This window comes from Phodopus roborovskii, unplaced genomic scaffold (assembly GCF_943737965.1).
Source record: "Phodopus roborovskii unplaced genomic scaffold, PHOROB, whole genome shotgun sequence".
Taxonomy (NCBI): domain Eukaryota; kingdom Metazoa; phylum Chordata; class Mammalia; order Rodentia; family Cricetidae; genus Phodopus; species Phodopus roborovskii.
Genome location: NW_026126539.1, coordinates 284,537 through 298,609, shown reverse-complemented (window position 1 = coordinate 298,609; position 14,073 = coordinate 284,537). Strand labels below are relative to the sequence as shown.

At 40.1% G+C, this 14,073-nt stretch overlaps 1 protein-coding gene across 1 annotated transcript in view; it reads right to left on the bottom strand.

The window, feature by feature from the left end:
• Arhgef26 (Rho guanine nucleotide exchange factor 26) overlaps positions 1-14,073 on the bottom strand; it is a 111,159-nt gene that overhangs the window by 37,998 nt on the left and 59,088 nt on the right. The window contains exons 6-8 of the mRNA XM_051198660.1: positions 9,502-9,654; positions 5,583-5,712; positions 2,551-2,625 (exon numbers count right to left, since the gene is read on the bottom strand). Coding sequence (XP_051054617.1) covers positions 2,551-2,625; positions 5,583-5,712; positions 9,502-9,654 — 358 coding nt within the window. The remainder of the gene's footprint in view (positions 1-2,550; positions 2,626-5,582; positions 5,713-9,501; positions 9,655-14,073) is intronic.

Below are 14,073 nucleotides of genomic sequence, written 5' to 3'. Positions count from 1 at the left end.
CAGATCTCTCCCTGAAAATCATCTACTCTCTGGAAGTTCCAGGAACCCATTTCTGATAATTAGGCAACCAGGAGTAAACAATGGGTGTTGGAGGTTGGGTAAAGGACTCTAAGACTTTCAAAGTTTTTTCCTCTGGATTCTACTACCTCCACATGAGGTTTAATCACATACTCTAGGTCTCCATCTATTCTGCTCCTGCCCTCTGCCTTGCTTCATCTTTACCTGAGAGTCCCATACTACCTCAGGGCAAGCTACAGAGCGTCCTCTCTTCCAGACCAGAGCAGCAGGAAACAGACTACCAAATTAAAAGACAATCTAAGTGCAGTGTGACATGTAGAGCATGGGATCACAAAGAGATGCTGGAAGAGGGAAGTCTTGATAGTTCTTCAAGAACACCCAACTAAGAGAAGCTCTGTTCAACTAGAAATATCTGAAAAAAAAAAAAAATGGATTCCTGGGACTTTAATGAATACTTAGTAACTTAGTATATATTTGAGTCACTGGGCAAACCCCATACTTTGCAAATTGTCTTTGAAAGGTAAATAAAATAATGGCTCTATTTAAAGCTGATAAAAAGAAATAATACTTTATAATTAAGTGATATGGGATGTCCATTTGTATGCTGTGAATATGCACTGCTTTTATTGGTCAATAAATAAAGCTATTTCAGCCAATAGCCAGGAAAAATGTAGCTAGGTGGGAAATCCAAACAAAGATGCAGAGAGAAGGAAGGTGGAGTCGGAAGAAGACATCATGTAGCCACCAAAGGAGTAACATGCCAAAGCATCACTGGTAAGCCACAGCCTTGTTGTAATACATAGATTAATAGAAATGGGTTAATCTATAAGGGAGCTAGCCAGTAAAATGCCTTAGCCATTGGCCAAACAATTATATTTAATATTAAGCCTCAGAATGTTATTTCTAAGTGGCTTTGGGGACCCAGAGTGGGAGAGAAACTGGTCCAGTGGAACCAGACAAAACAGAGAAAAAAACGTCCAACTACAATAAAGTGGAGTGAAGATCTTTCCCATTTGCGGAGGAAGCAGGAGATAAGCAGGAAGTTTCTGGCATACTCAGTTTCCACTCAGCTGTGCCCTGTTTTTATGCTACCCACAGGGGTAAACCATATATTCTTTTGTTTTCTCAGTTACCATGTGCCTAACAGCAGCTAAACATACACTTTTCTATCTTCAAATATTAGTATTAGTTCCCTTTCAGCCATTCTTTCTCTTGCTACTCCAGGCCTGATTCCTGAAGCACAAAGCTGTCAGGGGTAGCTGATAGCACCGTTGCACACCCCACCCATTGTTCAACGTATTCCACTGAGGATTCTGTGTCATCTACCTGAGGATGAACCCTGCAAACAGCTAAGTCAGACTGCCTCTTTCTCTCTCGGGGCATCCAGGAGCTGTTTAGTCATTTTCTAGGCTGTTCTGTTTTCCTCTACTCTGGCATGCCTTATTTGTTTTTACGTCTCCTATGCTGGTTTCTTCCTTCCAAATAAGACTAAATATTGGTGTTCCCTGAGATTTTTACCAGGGGCTGCTGTACTTCTATTATGCACCCTCATCCCAGGTAAAACCCTTCACACTCCAACCGCAAACATAGCCTTATGCTGATGGCTCCTGAGACCCAGGTATCCGATCTGTTTCTTTCCTCTGAACTCTTATCCGGAACAGGTTTTATAGGATCAGCATTGCACATCAAGAATGGAATTTATCTTACTATAGTAATAAAAAGAGAAAATGATCCAGTTGTCTAATAAAGGATTATATTTCCTTGACATCTGTCCTTCAAAGTGCTCACCAATTCCAAGCCTTCTGTACATATACATTTACACACACACAACTTCTTTCCATCTTCTCACATGAATGCATAGTTTTATCATCATTTTAGAGTATAGCCCCCAATTCCCTAACATGTGGAACAGGCTCCACCTTTGTCCTCACTCCCCCTCCCTCTCCCTTCTTCCCCCCTCCTCCGGTCTCCTTCCCTCCCCCCCCACTCGCTCCCTCCCTCCCTCCTTCTTTCATTCTTTTTCTCTCTCCCTCTCTTCCTGTCTTTCAATGTGTTCTTCAAATCTCCAACACTTGGATTTGGGTCTCTACACACCCAAGACACTCCTTCCACCCCCTGCTTCACAGTTATTCTTGCAGTACATCTATCTCAGTTAAAACAGCACTCCGTGCTTCCCTCCCATAACATTCATCACCCTTTGTGTAATTCTATTTAATATATGTCTTTCTCTTTATTCTGCCCATAGCATGAATGCAATAACCACACTTGCCTTGTCACCAAATAGCCAGACGCCAGCATTAATCTGGGTATAGTGGTTTATATCCAATAAACATTTGTTGAAGGTGAGAATCAACAACAGCTATTAACACACCAGACAAAATGAGATATGGATGGGCACAAAGCACAAAACCTGTCTGAAACAGTCAACATGCCAATTTATTTGAATATGGCTGTGTGTTTTTAGCAGGCACAGATGTGCTAGACTCTTCCAAACTTTCTACATGGTTTTATGTTATCCTGGTAAATAGTTACCTTGCTCACTTCCTTCAAGGCCCTTTTGCAGACTTCATACTTCGGAGAATCCTTGGGTGTTTTTTGACAGATAGTCTAAGAAGAAATAAAAGAAGCAAAACCAACTGGTCTGTCATATGAAGCAAAATAAGTTACTGTTCAGCTACTTTCTCTTACTCATAAAAGCGCTATTCTTGAACACAATATTAGGGATGAGGATATTAAAACACAACTAACAGAACTAGAAAATATTCTTTAAATACACAAAGCCTAAACCAATTCAGCTAAATAAGAGAGAAGATGTCAGAGATCAGAAGATTGGCTGGCAAATCTCAGATCTGTCTTATGCTAGCTATTTAACTGTGGGCAAGTGACTGGCCATAGCCAAATGTCACTTTCCTCCTCTGTAAAACTTCAGCAATGCCAGATACAACACAGGCTTTTGCAGGAGGCTTGTGCTTTGCCTCATTTTTGTTCCTTGTTCAGGGATCCAACATGACCTCACCCATGCTGAACAGGTGCTCTTCAGAGCTGCCACCCCAGCCCTGTTCCAAGAGTTAAATGGTAAGTGAGCTATACATCATATTTAAGTGCCTGGCATATGGTCATCTCCCAATGAGAGTCCCAACTCTGATGACCAATTAATGATAAGCTAAAATATGACTGTCTGAAATATGAAAACCTGAAATAAAAAATCTTTAAAAATGGAAACCTTTTAGATTGTCAGAATACTGCACATAGAAAACTCCACACCAAGACACTGTTTCATGCACAATATTATTAGATACATATAACTGTCTTTAGAATATGTATACAAGGGATGCTTGAAACACATGAATTTCATGTTTAGTCTTGGGCCCCATTCCCATGACACCTCATTATACAGATGAAAATATTCCAAAACTATTGAAAATGTAAAACACATCTCACTGCAAGCATTCTTAGTAAGAAACACTCAGCTTGTACATATAACTTTGAAAGCTCGAGGAATGAATTTAATTGTTTTAGAATGTCCATCTGCTTCAACAAATTTAAGTAAATTTCCTAATGAAGTGAAATTTAAGAGACAATGCTTGATTCTGCCTAGGTCCTCACATATGGGAAACAGATGAAGACAAGTCATCAGGCAGGGCAGAATATGGTTAATAACTAGCAGGCCCCATGCCTTAACTACCAATGAATGCAGTCCATAAATCTAGAAGTCTGGCGGTGGAACTGCTACATGAGAGCAGTATAGATCACATCATATGTGGGTTTATATTAATGATTCTTCCTTTCAAATGTTTGACCTATTATAAAGAACACATTTATACTACAACTGCTTCCTAAGTACACATAAATTAGGCAAGGTTTTTAGAAACAATATTTAACCACATTATAAGCCATGTATATATCAAATACTTCACATTCTGTTCTGTTGCATTTTAAAAACTCTGGTCATGATTCCAAAATCAATTCTGGCCCCCTTAATAGATTCAAAAGAAATATGAAAAATAATGGGTTATTTCCATGAGGACAGACATCCTTTACTTGAATCAATATGATAAAAAAAAATGTACATAAAATTGTGTGCATACATTAATTATCTCAGAAGAAAGACTACAGCTTCACTCAGAATCTCAAACAGGATTATGACACAAAAGCTAAAGAGTCTACTATGTAACCATGCCATAAACATTCAACATTTTGCAGTTTGGTGTATTATAAACAGGAATACCATTCTGGTCTCCAAGTAGTTAATTAATTATTAATATATTCTATCTTTGCTTTGGAGCCTGTCCTGGAACTAGCTCTGTAGACCAGGCTGGCCTTGAATTCACAGAGATCCATAGACCTCTGCCTCCCGAGTGCTGGGATTAAAGGCGTGTACCACCAAAAGTCCAATGCATTCTATCTTTAGATAGGATAAATACTAATCTAAAAAAAAAAAAAAATCAATCAGATATTTTGAAACTCCAAGTTACTCAATGGGATAATAATGAACCATATATAAGACTTGCAAGATTATTTCTCCTAGGGATGCTGAGGATGTATTAGTAGATACTGCTAATTAAATTCATTGGTACTACATGGTACTGGCATTGGTAGCCATGCTTTTCTCAGAATGTTAACCAGCTGTGACTGTATTAATGCAGGAAATAATTCCCTAAGTTACAGGTGATGGATGACAAGGAGTGGATAAACACAGTTGCCTTAGGTGACTAATAGAGCACAAAGGATGGGTTTATTAACTAACATTCTGAAATAACTGAGAAAGCTGTCACAATTGTGACAGTAAGGAAGTGACAATCATATACTCTTTGCTACACTTTACACTTCACTTTTTTTTTGAGAGTATCTCAGTATTTTACAGTGGAATGTGGAAAATTATGTATCTCCACTAGTTTTAATCCTGTGTTTTGGTCTGTAAAATCAAATACATTAAAACTGATACCATGCCAATATAATGACCCAATTTTAAAGTACATCTGTGGCAAACTGTCCTAATTAGATCAAAAGACACTATCTGCCCACTGGCTAAGCAGGGCCATCACAGACCAGATGGTCTCCTCCCCCTTCCCTCAGCATGCCTTGCCATTATTCAAAGTCAAACTCTTGCTTCCTCTATGACTGTTACCTAATACCAAAAGGATACTGGGCTTTTTATCCCATGTTAAATATGCATGGTAGAGGCTAGTTTATACCTTATCATGTCAGGAGCAACTAGGCCCAAAGCATCTTGGAATGTTCAATCTAAAACAAAGTGACATGTCCAAGGTCTCACGCATATGGCTCAGGCAGAAATGGAATCCAAGCCTCTTGACCTCAAAAACCCAATATCATTCCCATTCCCAAAAAGTAGTTAACATAAGCAAGTTTCACCAGGGTGACCAGTCTAAATTAACAATAAACTCCAGTGATCTCAAATATAGACTTTCTAACTGAAAAACATCCTCTCAGTTAAGGGGTAATAAAAGAGATAGGCATCAATTTAAGCAGAGTAATGGTAAATTAGTTAAACAGATTTGTAGTGGCTAATAGCTACAGGACAAAGTCATTAAATCCTGCCTTACATCCATCAGCAGGGGGAGGCGAGTCACTCTCTGCATGGGGAGAATGAGGAAAGAGATCATGGGTAAGTTCCTGCAGTCTTCATGTGACTCAATCCGTGACAGTACTTCCTTAAAGGAAGGGTTGGTGGCTCTGTGGGGAGATGAAGCAGAAAAAAAAAAAAAAATTAAAAATACTTTCTTTGCAAGCTCAAAAGCAAACAAAAACACATTACCAAATACTAAGGTAAATTCCCACATTACCAAAGATTCTTAAGTACATAAAACCAACATAAAGCATAATATACTGAGAAACACAGGTAGCTTTTCTGTATTTTATATTTAATGCTAAAAATAAGATGTGGTGCCCTATAACAATTTTAATAATAAAATAAACATATGAACTAGACATTTGTAAAACTGGAATGTGAACAAGAGGACACAGTGTTGAAACAGAGAACTCAATCATGAGTTAGCATAAACTGATCAGATTTCATACTTGATCATGTACAAACACACTCCACCAATACAATAATCATGCTTCATACAACTGTTCTGGCTCTGGGCAGACGCAAGAAAGGTATCACTTAGGCAAGATTTTCAAGGGGTGTTTGACCTTGCCAAAGATCCTCTTTCTACAAAGAAAACTATTTTTTGTTTCTGTTTGCTTTGTTGTTTTGGGGTTGTAGTTTTTTGGAGTATGATGCTCTTCAGGCTGCCCTCCAGCCCAAGTCCTAGGATTACAGACATGTCTAGCCAGGAAACCCTTTGGCCACATAAGCCAGAATATTTCTCTTCATCTCCCACTGAGTTGAGAATGGCCCTGATACTGGCATATATCCATGTAGTGTTGCCAGACACTCCATACAGAATCTCAGTGGAGCTGTCTGAAGAACCTTAAAGGGGGATGGGGTGGACATGCCAAGAGAACAATGCTCACAAAGACTAACTTGTCACATGTTTAGCAAAGCAATAGGATGAAGTCACACTGAACTTTTCTAACCCTGTCCCATCTATTTCTCTTCTCACTTTCCTGCTGTGGAAGTTTACAGCATCTACAGTCCTCTTTGCATGGGAAAGGAGGCTTGTAGAACCACAGGACTCTTCAGAACTGGGAAGGAGGACAGTAGCCAAAATGACCTTTTTATTTAAAAAAATAAAAATAAAAGAAGACGAAGAAGAAAACGTGACTTGAAATTCATTAGATGATGTGGTTCAAGGCCACTAAAAATAAAGTGTGAAAAACCTAAATATCAAATTAAGAGGAATTAAATGTCTTATTTTTGTTCTCTCACACTGGAGATCTTTTAAATATACTGTCCTTAATAGTTTCAAGAAGATTTTTAGGAAATGAAAAACAAACTTCATGTAGTTTGCACATTTAAGTGACACAGGTCCCAGGCTCCTCCCACGTCCCAAAGGGTTTGGATTAAGAAGTCTAGGGTGAACTTGAGAATCTTTGCTGGTTGGGTTTGAGGACTTCTGGGGTTTCTAACATGATGCTGAAGTAGAAAGTTCCTACCCCAACCTTGAATGCCCCTAAAGACACAAACACTAGTTTCCATGAGAAAGCTCCCATGATGGTTTGATTAAGGTAATCTACACAAAAATCTATTTTTGAGAGTCACATAAGACATAGCAGTAACTAGTCACATATTAAAAAAAAAAAATTCTGAAAAACAAAATGAAAAGCAATGTCCTCTGTAATTCAGGGCTTTGCTTTCAAGCATGAACATGTATGTTCAGGTACAGGGCCTGATTAGCCCAGTATGGAGTTAAGCAAAATGTAAGGCCAGACAAATCTAGAGACATTTTTGACATCAAGTGGGTAGAAGCCAGGTATCATTCTAAATACTCTGTAAGCCATGAGAAGCCACCACAACAGACTTATCAGGCTTTGAAATCCACAAAGTGCAAGTGAGCCTTTATTCACATGAAAAGACTAATAGCAAGATGCCGGCTAAGGTTTCCACTCTACCCATGAAGCATGACACGGATATGTGGCAGGAGACAGCACAATCACTGTTATCAGGAAAACTGAGGCTGCCTTTGGGTTTTTCGGCTCACTAATAAAATAATTTTAAAATAAACTTGGAAGGGAGTTCAAAGACAATTGCTAATTCGAGAGAAAAATACCAGGGGTAGGCAAGTGGAGATCTCAGCAGGTATTGGGAGGATAGAGATGGAAAAGAGGAAGACAGAGTTATGCCTTTGGCAAAGACAACAGGCAGGGCACTGAATGGCAAAAAGGTAGGCCAGAGTCTAGTTAAGCTCGATTAGAAATGCTAAGCCAAGGAGCTGAGTCAGACGACACCTGATGCCAGGCTCTTGTGTCTCAAGTCAAGTCAAAGCATCCCACAAAGGATATATGTTTATAAAAAGAAATACAAACAGCTTATTAAGAGAGGGAAAGTGATCCCAAGAGTGGGAGTGGGTAAGTTGGATAGTGTTGAGCCTTCAGGAGCATGATTCTTTTTTTTCCCCCCTTTTCGAATTTGAATTAGAAACAAGCTTATTATACAAGTCAATCCTAGTTCTCTCTCCCTCCCCTCCTCCCCTGATCCCCACCAAACCCCATCCCATCCCCTTCCTGCTCCCCAGGTAGGGTGAGGCCTTCCATGTGGGGGTCTTCAAAGTCTGCCATATGTTTAGGAACAGGGCCTAGGCCCTCCCCCATGTGTCTAGGCTGAGGAAGCATCCCTCTATGTGGAATGGGCTCCCAAAGTCCATTCATACACAAGGGATAAATACTGATCCATTACCAGAGGTCCCATAGACTGCCCAGGCCTCCTAACTAACAACCATGTTCGAGGGGTCTGGGTCAGTCTTATGCTGATTTCCCAGCTATCAGACTGGAGTCCATGAGCTCTCCTATTGTTCAGCAGTTTCTGTGGGTTCCAGCCTGGTCTTGACCCTTTTGCCAGGAGCAGGGTTCTTTTGTAGGACATTCATGTAACAACAGCTTCTCCCAAGTTTGTATCTGAAGAGCTGTTCTTACCCATCATGTTTGTCACCAGAAACCCAGGTGGGGGACATTTCCAGTCTTCCTCTCACAGCTAGCTTTATTCCATATGCTAATCCTGATGTTTCAGTCTCTAGGACCCCATTCCCCTAACACATTATCACCATCCCCTTAGCCTCTTCAAAGATCTCACACCTAGCCTGGAGTGACCAGAGGCTCCATGAATGTCACTACTCCAAGGAAATAGTGAGAATAACAATAGCCAGGAAGTCTCGAACTGGGTTTATGGTGGACAACTACAGTATAAAATATGGACTTCGGACAATTGGAGGCTCTAAAAATAAAACAGTATATTAACTGCTCAACAACTGTTGATTCCTGTACCTCACTGTCACTCTCTCAATAATCTTAAAAAAAGGAAAGACAAGTGGCAGGAAACAGAGTGCTAGTCTCCTTATTGTGTGTGGCATAATTAAAATCTCCAAGCTGGTCTTTTTCTTCTGCTCTTTTAAATCCTCCCACAGCAACTCAGCCGATTTACCCATGGAGGGGGAGGGGGATCTTTCAATTCCTGTAAACAGCTTACAGAGGTTAGGAAAGTAAGGGAAACCCTGGATCCTAGTGTCTCACTCTGGCCCACTTAAGAACACCCTCTTGCCCTCTAGCAAACCACTTAATAGCTAGTTACTTGCTTAAGAAAGTGGGAGGTTGAGTGATGATGGGTTGAGTCTCTGGCCAACTAAGGGGTGTGGAAGGGGCCTTGGGGGCCGATGATGACTTCAGCATACTTTTAGTTTGAACTACTGTAGGGAGGAAATTCTCCATATGCAACATCCTCACTCAAAGAGTAACCCTCTTACGCATCATTCAAGGAGGAAACAGTCTACTAGGAGGCAGGTCTATGATTAACTGATCTCTATTAATGAGCTCAAATCAAAAGTAGGTTAGACAATCAAAACCCAAGTATTCAACCCTGCTTACAACAACTTCTGCAGAGTTCTCTGTTGATAGACTTCATTGGTGCAGTATTTCACATAGGGATCGAATGTGGATGCGGTGTGCTTTTCTACAATGTCACTTATATCATCTATAAGGATGTTGTTCTGATGTCTTGCCTCTAACTCTGTAAAGAATCTGGAAAAAAAAAAAAAAGAAAAGCATTTATACTTCTTTAAACTTCAAGAAACAACAGTTGTGTTCATATAGGGTTTAAAAATAACACTACACAATATTTAAAGAATTTTTTAGCAGTCCATCGCCTTAACCACTCGGCCACCTCGTCTAAAGAATTTTTTAAAAATAAAACAATCCCCCTCTGAAGAAAAAGCAATGGAAATTTTTTCTGAACTTAAACCTATTATGCACATTATTGCTTTAAGCTTTTATCTTAAAACATTCGTAATTCTGGATATTTCTCTGCCTTTGAGGACATTTTAAAAATAAACAGATTTTTTCCCTATATCTTTAAAGCTCTCCCCGATGGAGGAGGGAGGGCCAGGCTTACAGATTGTCTTGCCACTTACGGGAGAAGTATGGTGATGCATGTTCATAATCCCAGCACTGGGCAGGTAAAGGAAGGAAAATCAAGAGTAAAAATATAACCTAGACTGCCTAGCAGGTTCTAGGCCAGCCTCTGAAACACATGTGAGGCCCTGTCCCCAAAACAGACAAGAGGAGGAAATGAATACATGCAAAGCACCAAGTGAATGCTGACAAAAAGAATTTGAAAAGAACACAATTCACACTCCCTTGCAAAATAAAATTGTTATTTTAAATATATTAATATGCACAGTATTTAATATGCTCACAACTTAATTAGGCTACAATTCAGAGTAATTAGATCTTGTATAGGAGACAGATGGAATAGTAATTTAGGGTTGCCTGATTAAGTCATTACACACAAGAGTATAACCACTGGCTATACAATCATTGTTGATGGTTCTTGTGGCTACCATGACTGAATAATCTCATATAACTATCTGTTTGAATCTCTGCTTTCAAATCTTTGTGGGTACAAACTGGGAGACTGGAATTCAACAGCAAGAGTGTATACACCAAGGCCTGACCATGTACTACCAAGAACCAGTATATAAGAATCTGGGTTATATGCCAGGGAAAATTAACTCACTAAATGAGAGCTGAGAAAAAAAATGTTCCTTCCCCTCTGGACACTCACAGTAGAGGCTGATGGGAAGCACATGGGGGGGGGGAGCAATTACCAAAAAGCAGAGGTGTGGTAGAATAAAAATAAATAGATACTTGGCTTTCTTTCCTAGTGTTTTGAACTCAGCTCTTTAAAAATCTTGGGATTTGCATTCCAATATACTTCTTTTCATATGCTGAGGAGGCACTTAGAGGTTGGAGAAGCCTAGGTAAATTCAGGACTGAGGCTGACAAATAGATAAACCCAGCCAGCTTTACGAAATTGCAACTCTCAGGCTCTCTCCTGACCTCCAAGGAAGGAAGGAAGCTGAACTTCAGGTTCATTTACCAAGCGCCTGTGGTCTAGAATGCCTACCCAATAACACCTTTTACAAAGACCCTTAAACAACAGGCTTCAAGTTTTCTAAGAGAGCCAGATGCTGGGTGAGTGACAGGCCTGGAGAGGATATGGAGGCTCTGGCTGTGTCACCTGCATCATTTCTCGCACTAAGTATCTCCTCATTCGGTTCTCTCTGAAGTCCCTCCCTTCTTAATGAGCTAGTGATGATAAGAAAAATGCCTTCCTGCATTCTGTGGGCTGCTCTAGAAAACCAGCCACGAAGAAAGAGAGGAGGTTTGAAGGAGCCCTCCTTAGCTTTGTAGCTAAGGAGGACAGAGATGCTGAGAACTGGAGGAGACCCAGTAAAAACTCCAAAGGTGAGGTGACTAACTCCAAGGTAAGTATAAGTGAGACCAAGAGCTGGTCAGTCATCCCTGAAAATAAGACCCAGCAGTGGAAGGAGAGGGGAGAAGAACCATGTGGCTCCAGTCTCTCATTCAGGAAATGGGGGAAGTTTACGGGGCTGAAATGCAAGCCACAGAATAAATAGGCAGACAGAGAAGCCTGCAGAGCAGATGAGAGCTACTGCAAAGGTTTGGCTGTGTGTGACCCCAAGAAGGACTAGAGAAGGCAACCAGTAAGTCATCAGTCATAGGTAGAAGTGGGACAGAGAGAAGTTACAAGACAGATGGCCAGCAGGCCAGGAAGGTGGACAATACAGAGAGGGAACACAGATTGGGCAACAATTTGGAGGTAAAAAGAACAGAATTGAGAAACTCAAGGAAGATTCTAGGGTTGCTGAGAAAGGGTTCCATATGCAGAACAGGTGGCTCATTAAACCCTGAAGGGAGACAGGGGCTTTAGGAGGAAGGAGAAGCAGCAAGGAAGCTGTTCATTCCGCCTGGGTGATGTCTAATGGACAGTTGAAAACATGCATCTGTGAGAAATCAGAGGCACTGGAATTCTAGGCACAGCCGGGTGAGGGCCAGTTCATTTTTAACTGATTTCATATAAATGCAAATATGTACAACTTATTTGAATCCAACTGTTTTTAAGGAAATACTCAGAGAAAATTGATAAAAGAAGCTACTATAAGTAACCATCATGTAAATCTAGGTTAGTATCTAACAGGTAGATATCCTTTATATCTACTTGCCTTCTGCAGTTAACAGCCTAAAGAATGCAACTACTAGGCATAATAATAATAATAATAATAATAATAATAATAATAATAATAATAACTTTACCTCCCCTAATGAAAAGGAAAATTCCCTTTATTACTTGAAAAAGTTTGCCAAAATACAGGATTAAAAACAAGGTACTAATGACATATCTGTTCATGAAACTGACTTTAATACAATATAAACCAAACTATACACCCTTTATTTTGATATTAGCATAATAAGGAAATAACTTAAAGCTTTTGACATTAAAAGGTCTATTTATTATTTGGAAATTTGTATACTTTGCTAATCAAGCTGAGCTGCAAGAAAATCGGTATATTTCTGAAGGAGGAGTTGGCATCTCAAATCAAACACAGAACTGCAGGGAAGGAAAGCACTGAGGTTCTGAAGGAAACTGGACCAAGTTTAAGAAGCAATCTGGCAGACAGCTCTGGAATGGAAATTTGGACTTTGGTTCTATGAAGTTTCTTCCCTCTGCAACAATACTGTATTCTTCCCTCCTTACAAGTACCACCAGCCAGACTGTTTTACAGTTATTAACCAAGCTGCAGAACCACCACCCCCACCTCCAGCACTGACAGTCTACATCATGAAAGACATCAGGGGGTCAAAGGAGTCTCCTCCAAACACCTCCCTAACCAGAAACACTAGCTCGCCTGACCATGTGGCTGTTAGCATGCCATAATAGAGTATTTCATTTTGCCAGATTCCTCGGTACTTCCAAAGACTACAGCCTTTTCAGGCAAGTTCCTAGGCCAGCAAAGATCCCAGCTCAGCCTCAGTGGGTAGGAGTCCCCAAGAATTCAACTAAAGAATCTGTGTGAAGAAAGCCTGATGTAAAACATACTCCTGGTGCATAACCCACCCCTGAACTTTTCCCAGAACCCATTCTCAGCATTCCCCAGAAGCACAGGAGCTAGATAGTCTTCAGTCTTCCCAGGTTGCTTTCTTATATATGGCACCATACTTCCAAGGAGGAGACAAATTCAAGGGTAAAGTAGTTGTTTCCTGAATGCACAGTGTCTGTGCTTACTTTAGCTTCCTTTGCCCTTGTAAAAGAGGCAGAATAGAACTATGAATGTGATACAGCAATGGCTTGCAGCCCATTATTGAACAATAGATTTCTCAATGAAATCTATTCCATTCAGAAATAGGTGGAACTGAAAATTTTTATGCTGAGTGAGGTAACCCAAACCCAGAAAGACAAACACCATATGTCTTCTCTTATTGTAGATACTAGCTCAAAATCTTTAGATTGGAGAACATATACATATGGAGAGAGAGAGATAGATAGAGAGATAGATAGATAGATAGAGAGAGAGAGAGAGAGAGAGAGAGAGAGAGAGAGAGAGAGAGAGAATTTATAATCTGAAATATCCAAAGAAGTCATTCAGGAAAACAGAAAGGGATTGTGGCGGGGATTGGGGAATATGGTGAAGACAGAAAGAGCTCCAGAAAGGGGAATAGTAGGAGGCAGGTCCTATGAACATGAATGAGGTAATATAAGAATAGAGGGCTTTAATTTGGAAGGTAGGGGAAAAGGTAATACGAGAAAAAGGAGATAAATAGCAATGATGTTTGAAAGAGTCATAGGGCTACATATTATTTTATAAGCTTAATTTTAAAAATGTGTGGGGTGTGTATGTGTGTGTGTGTTGTGCTTTAATGGAGCTATGCCACGTGGAATGACAGTCATGAATTATTGAACAAAAACCCCAGTGCCAGGTATGAAAAACCTCCCTACCTTTCCAGCTGCTGGTTGAAGGAATGCATGCCCTCCCCCCAAAGCAACATTGATTATAGTCACTACCATTATTTGCCTTCCAGAACTTATAGTTAATCCCCTGCTGCTGAAGATAACACACACACTGGACACAGAACTTGAAG